The sequence below is a fragment of the Camelina sativa genome, chromosome 20 (assembly GCF_000633955.1).
Source record: "Camelina sativa cultivar DH55 chromosome 20, Cs, whole genome shotgun sequence".
Classification (NCBI taxonomy): domain Eukaryota; kingdom Viridiplantae; phylum Streptophyta; class Magnoliopsida; order Brassicales; family Brassicaceae; genus Camelina; species Camelina sativa.
The window spans coordinates 5,144,310-5,151,322 of NC_025704.1; the positions used below are offsets into that span (position 1 = coordinate 5,144,310).

General features: G+C 35.1%; 2 protein-coding genes across 2 annotated transcripts; both read left to right on the forward strand.

The window, feature by feature from the left end:
- On the forward strand, window positions 587–1,741 carry LOC104772213 (F-box/kelch-repeat protein At3g04660-like). Its single transcript, XM_010496849.1, has 2 exons — window positions 587–1,299; window positions 1,408–1,741. The coding sequence occupies exons 1-2, from the start codon at window positions 587–589 to the stop codon at window positions 1,739–1,741; spliced, it is 1,047 nt and encodes a 348-aa protein (XP_010495151.1).
- On the forward strand, window positions 4,993–6,156 carry LOC104772215 (F-box/kelch-repeat protein At3g04660-like). The gene has a single exon (XM_010496850.1). It carries the CDS (start codon window positions 4,993–4,995, stop codon window positions 6,154–6,156), a length of 1,164 nt encoding a protein of 387 aa, XP_010495152.1.

Genomic DNA, 7,013 nt, shown 5'->3' on the forward strand with positions numbered 1-7,013 from the left:
GTCTACTGGTTTCTTTGATCTATCTAGTTCAATGGTTCTGACTTTGATTTATAGTTGAGTTTTTAGTTTTTCTCTAGAACTAATTACAGTATTTCTTATTTTGGTTATAACCATAAATTGTTATACAAACGTTGCCTTTCCATCAAATTGGTGCATAATGAATACTACCAAAAAGATTACTTTGAAATAATGAATAACAGACTAAAAAGTAAAGAAATTAATTTGTAAAAATATTTATTCCTCGAAGGCTAGAAATAAACCAGTTTAAAACAAAATTTGGTCTTTCATATCAGCCTTTAACTATTGACCAATTTAGGTATTTATATTAACTTGTTAAATTCAAAATAAAATAAGATTTGTTGGTATAAAATTCGTTTATTTGTTAAAAAAAAAAAATTATTCTTAGAAAATAAAGGAAAAAAAAAGATAACCAAATTACCCAATTACCGTAAGTTATAAAGTAGTATCATATGAAATTGTTTATTCCAAAACAAAAAGAAAAAGATTCGTTGGGTATTATATAAATAACGGTTTTAGAAAACGATTCTGGCCGGGAAGAAAGAAAAAGCAGAGGAGAGAAATCGCCATGGAAAGTGTTAAGAAGGAGAAGGGCTCATCATCTTATCTTCCTCAAGATCTGATCGAAAAGATTCTTTTGAACTTGCCGGCTAAATCCATACCAAAGCTCGTCGTCGTCTCGAAGCTCTGGTCTTCTATCATCCGAGGCAAAAGTTTCATCGATCTCTACATGGAACAATCTCAATCTCGTCCATGTTTTCTCCTCTCGTTCCACCGTGACAGCATCCAGTTCTTCCAGATCAAGCCGTCTCAGTCTCTGGAGGCAGCGTCGACGTCACCGTCTTCTTCTTACACTAGTACAACATCAAGCTTTCCTCTGAATCTTGATACACTAAGTTACAACGTTTATCCACCTGTATGCGGCTTGATCTGCTTTCAAAATTTGGATAAGGTGGTGGTTTCGAACCCTAGCACGGGCCAGTTCTTTGTTTTACCAAAACTCAACACTAGGAGAACAGGGATATCAAGGTTTTTGGGATACGATCCGGTTAAAGATGAATACAAAGTCTTGTGCATGACGGTATTGATAACTTCTCGAAACGTTGTGAGCGAAGACCATCAAGTTTTCACTTTAGGTGGAGGAGCTCAGAAGGAGAAGAAAGAAGCTACATGGAGGATGATCAAATGTAAGGTTCCGCATTGTCCTGTAGCCAAAGTGAAAGAGCTATGCAGCAACGGTCTTGTTTATTACGGAGCTTGGTCCAACAATAAGGGAAAAAGGTCTCTAATTGTGTGCTTTGATGTGTGACGGGAAGAGTTTACTCGTGTTAAATTACCCGATGGTCTTGAAATTGTTCGTTTTCGTTCTGTTTTGGTGAACTACCATAGCAAGGTGGCTTTAGCCAATCACTCAGATTTTGGTAAATTTGATATGTGGGTTTTGGGAGATGTCGTCAAACAAGAATGGTCAAAGATCTCTGTCGTGGTTCCTTCTTGGAATGATTTAGTTGGACTTGGACGACGAGACCACTTCTCTTTGAGAGGTGTCGTTAGTTCCGGCAAATTCATATTCGCACCAGTCTATTGGCGTGGCCCGTTTTGTGTTATCAGTTACGATCCCAAGGAAGATATTGCCAGAAGAGTTGTGATTGAAGGCCTTGGAGATAACTTGCGTTCTGTGAGACTCTACTTGGATCATGTGGAGCGTCCTATAATTCTCTAAAGGAAGGCTATTCGTTTGTTTGATGACTTGCTGGTTATTTTTTTATTTTCTGAACTCGGATATGGTATCTTAGTTCAATGGTTCTGGTTTTGATTAAAGTTCAAGTTTTTAGTTTTTCTCTAGCTAAGTATTTCATATTTGGTTATATTTGGAGAGAACCAGCAAATGTTATACAAAGTTGTGTCTTTCATGGTGATTACTCCAACAGTTTTTGATTTGTGAACAAGATTAATTCTCTTTGCTTATAGTACTCTCCATACGAATTGGTGCATAATTTGAAGATAAATTAAGTAAACATTTGCTACTAGATCACATATAACAACAATTATGCTGGGAAACAACATCTAACAGTGTAACAATGTGTTAGCATAATCAAACATCGTCAACTTCTTTTATTATCGATCAGATATTTAATTGTAGACTCTTCGATGTCAATTAGAGTGATTGTAAGAAAATAATGAGAGGGTTAAAAATTTATTTATCAATTTATGATTATGTATGTTGTTCTTGTTGTGAAATTTCTTTTTAAAAGAGAAAGGGTTTATTTGTTGTAAACAAAAACGTGTGGGGTTTATATGAAAATTACTAATGAATAAAAGAAGGGTTTAAGCTCAAAAACTCTTAACCATAACCATAAGTTGCATTTGATGTAAAAAGGTTCTTTTTCAATAAATTTTACTTTTTTTTTTAAAGGGTTTATTTGATGAAAGTATTTAACATTTTTTTTTTTTGGTAAGATAAGAGAGGCCCCAATGTTTTTAAAACCGGACCGGAGAGTGAACCGGAATTCTTTCGGGTCACTGGGTCAATCGGTCCAACCGGTCGGACCATGGGTCAATTAAATAATGTATATTTTAATATTTGTGAACATAATTTTAATTTTTTTTTATCTTTTTCTTACAAAATATATCAACAATACCTTTCATTTAATAAAACATAAAATAGTAAATGAACAAGAGCTTGCATAATGTATTATGTATATGTAAATAATAGAAAATCTTCACTGAAAACAAACAGCAACATAAGCAACGTGACAATATGACATGAACCAAACAAACAAAGGTAGGAACCACGTATGATAGAATTTGGTTGATATATATTAAGTTGTCCCACATCGACCAAGAGCTAAGTAAATTACATTATTAAGTTGATATATATAGCAACATAAGCAATTCAGATTTTCGTTGGGCTGTAAAGGCCCGTGTTTTAGTGTAAAAAATATATTTTTTTATTGACCTGACCCACCGGTTTAACTCCGGATTTCCGGGTTTTACACCATTTCCAATGGTTTTCTCTATTTTTACCTCTAAAATAGAGGAACTCTATAATAGAGGTGATTTTTGCTCTAACGGATATCTCTATTTTTTCCTCTAAAAAAGAATATTCCGTAGAGATTCCTTTTTTATTTTACTGTTAATACATTTTACTTATAAAAGTTGCAAACTAACCCATTTATTTTAGTATTTGTGAAATTTTCATAAAATTATGATATTATTTAAATTTTTAACATTCATAAATATTACCAGAATATTAAATAATTAGTCTTTGTTGTATATCAAATAATTAGTCTTTGTTGTATTAAATAATTTGATTGGACAAATTTTTAGGGATATTGGTGGATCCGGAAGTAATTTACCAGAATATTAAATAATTAGTCTTTGTTGTATTAAAAATAATGTTATGGCATGAATAAAAACTAAAATATTTAAGTTATTTATATTTAATAAGATTTTATATAAATTTTCTTTTGCAAATAATAGTCTCAAATTTTAAAAATATTTTTCTATACAAAAACCTTTAAAATTTTTTAATACGAAAATCTTAAAAAATTTTAAACCAAAATATTAAAATTAGTCAAATTTAACTTTATAATCAATTATCCTATTAATATACAAATTAAATTATTATTAAAATATTTAAATTATTATTAAACTATTTAAATATATATTTAAATTATTATTAAACTATTGATATATATATTTTATTTATTTTGATCATAAATATAAAAGTGTTAAAAGTTCAAGGACCAATTTATAAATAAAAAAGTTCAACTCTATTATAGAGGAAAAAATAGAGTTCCTCAATATATAGAGGAAAAAATAGAGATCTCTATTATAGAGGTAGAAATAGAGTTGGGTTGGAGTGGGTTTTACTTTAAAATAGAGTTAAAAAGCAAATATAGAGGTGGGTTGGAGATGTCCTTAGTGGGTTTTTTCGGTTCTATCCGGATATTTAACAATCCGGTTTTTAGGGGTAACTCGGACCGGACTATAAGCCGGTTCGCGGGTTAACCGATCTAACCGGCCGGTCCGGTCCGGGTTTAAAAACACTGGGAGGCCCCTATTTTATTAAGACAAAAAACTTAAGTACAAACACGGTTAGGAACAGCGACGCCATTACCATCGTCGGACAATAAGGAAACAAGACAACTTGGAACAACTTCAAAAGCATGAAAACCTAACCCCAGCGAGAAAGCATAGTTTGCCAAACCATCAGCCATGCGGTTTGCTTCTCTATACGTGTGTAAGATACAGACACACCAGTTCCTAGATATGAAGCCATGACACAAACGTACTAGGAAAGACAAAGGATGAGCCTCACTAATCCATGTCTCGAGAAAACCAACCACCTCCCGCGAATCAACCTCCAACACAAGCCTGGTCACTCGCTGCTCCCACGCAATGCTAAGACCATAGTAGACACCCCACAGTTCAGCCAAAGGAGCCGAACAGATCCCTATCCGAAGAGCAAAATCACCCAACCACTCTCCCGAACTATCCCGTAAAACACCACCAGCCGTTGCCATATCTGGGTTACCCCGTGAGGCCCCATCTGAGGGTATTTAACATCTAAAGGTTCATATACAAATTACCAATAAAGAAAAGGAGAAAAATAAAGTAAAAAAATAGAACCCTGGAACTGGAAAATCCAACAAGGGTTTTGGACTTTTGGTGGTTCACATTCACATCGTATTCTCAAAACTCGACCAATCGAAATTATTCACATTGTTCTTTAACTTCTTATGTTCACCGTTTGGTTTTGAGGTTACACTAGGCCACCAGAAACAAATAAAAGGAAGAAAAAATTGTCTTTCATACCACCTTCATTATAAAATTGACCATTTTTTAGATAAAAATTAATTATTATAAAATTGTTTGCGCAACATAAAAGTAAAACTCGTTGGTAGATAACGGTTTTAGAAATCTGTTTCAAGGACGGGAAGGGAAGAAAGAAAAAACAGAGGAATCTCCATGGAAAGGGTTACGAAGGAGAACGATCCACAAAAACGAGATGATGGCTCATCATTTTCTTCTCTATCTGAAGATCTGATCATAGAGATTCTTCTGAAGTTGCCGACTAAATCCATACCAAAGCTCGTCGTCGTCTCGAAGCTCTTGTCTTCTATCATCCGAGGCAAACATTTCATCGATCTGTACCAGAAACAATCTCTATCTCGTCCGCGTTTTCTCTTCTCATTCGATCGTGAATGCACCCGGTTCTTCCAGATCAAGCCGTCTCAGTCTCTGGAGGCAGCGTCACCGTCTTCTTACACTTCTACAGTGTCAAGCTTTTCTCTGAATCTTGATGCGCGGCTCTATCCACTAAGTTACAACGTTTATCCACCTGTATGCGGATTGATCTGCTTTCAAGATTTGGATAAGGTGGTGGTTTCGAATCCTAGCACGGGCCAGTTCTTGGTTTTACCTAAAGTCAGAACTAAGAGAAAAGGGATTTCAATATTTTTGGGATACGATCCGGTTAACGATGAATACAAAGTCTTGTGGATGACGGTATTGCAAACTTCTCGAAAGGTTGTGAGCGAAGAGCACCAAGTTTTCACTTTAGGTGGAGGAGCTCAGAAGGAGAAGAAAGAAGCTACATGGAGGATGATCAAATGTAAGGTTCCTCATTATCCTGTAACCAAAGGGCTATGCAGCAACGGTCTTGTTTATTACGGAGCTTGGTCCAACAGTAAGGGAAAAAGGTCTCTAATTGTGTGCTTTGATGTGAGACTGGAAGAGTTTACTCGTGTTAAATTACCCGATGGTCTTGAAATTGTTCGTTTTGGTTCTGTTTTGATGAACTACCATAGCAAGGTGGCTTTAGCCAATCACTCAGATCTTGGTAAATTTAATATGTGGGTTTTGGGAGATGTCGTCAAACAAGAATGGTCAAAGATCTCTGTCGTGGTTCCTTCTTGGAAAGATCTCTGTCGTGGTAACTTCTCTTGCATAGGTGTCGTTAGTTCCGGCGAATTCATATTCGCACCAGTCTATTGGGTTGGCCCGTTCTGTGTTATCAGTTACGATCCCAAGGAAGATATCGCCAGAAGAGTTGAGATTGAAGGACTTGGAGATAACTTGCGTTCTGTGAGCCTCTTCTTGGATCATGTGGAGCGTCCTATAATTCTCTAAAGGAAGGCTATTCGTTTGTTTGATGACTTGCTGGCTTTTTTTTATTTTCTGACCTTGGATATGATATCTTAGTTCAATGGTTCTGGTTTTGACTAAAGATAATTTTTACTTTTTCTCTAGCTAAGTATTTCATATTTGGTTATATTTGGAGAGAACCAGAAAATGTTATACAAAGTTGTGTCTTTCATGGTGATTACTCCAACAGTTTTTGATTTGTGAACAAGACTAATTCTCTTTGCTTATAGTACTCTCCATACGAATTGGTGCATAATTTGATCCTTGAAACATAATTTGAAGATAAATTAATAAACATTTTGCTACTAGATCAGATATAACAACAATTATGCTGGGAAACAAACTATTAGTTTACATGCATGATTCTGATAAACTAGTATTTTTTTATTATTATTATTGTAAATAAGAATGCCTTTACAACTTGTGACTCTAGTACAGTAAACATTGGTGAATACTGATTACTGGACAAAATTCACAAATAAAGGAAGAAAATAATTGCTTAACAAAAACTCTTTAAAAAAAACAAAAGCTTTGGTCTCTTGAATTCTCTCATATTCTTCAAGTCTTGGTTAGCTTTGAAGACACTTTCGTCATCTCTCTACCACAAAATATCGGAATCGGTACGTGTCTTGGCGAAGGAGCAGCACACATCGTGACCGAACCATCAAAAAAGTCCCCTTCTTGAGTCGGTGCTTGAACAGGATCAGGGTTATAAGATTGCGCTCCTTCTTGAGTCGGTGCTTGAACAGGAGCAGGGTTATAAGATTGCGCTCCTTCTTGAGTCGGTGCTTGAACAGGATCAGGGTTATAAGATTGCGCTCCTTCTTGAGTCGGTGCTTGAA

What these genes read in the sequence shown, in the direction of transcription:
- LOC104772213 (XM_010496849.1), top strand. Translation starts at nt 587, where the DNA reads ATGGAAAGTGTTAAGAAGGAGAAGGGCTCATCATCTTATCTTCCTCAA. An exon ending in TCCAACAATAAGGGAAAAAG is followed by an intron (nt 1,300 to 1,407) that starts GTCTCTAATTGT and finishes GAACTACCATAG; the next exon opens with CAAGGTGGCTTTAGCCAATC.
- LOC104772215 (XM_010496850.1), top strand. Translation starts at nt 4,993, where the DNA reads ATGGAAAGGGTTACGAAGGAGAACGATCCACAAAAACGAGATGATGGC.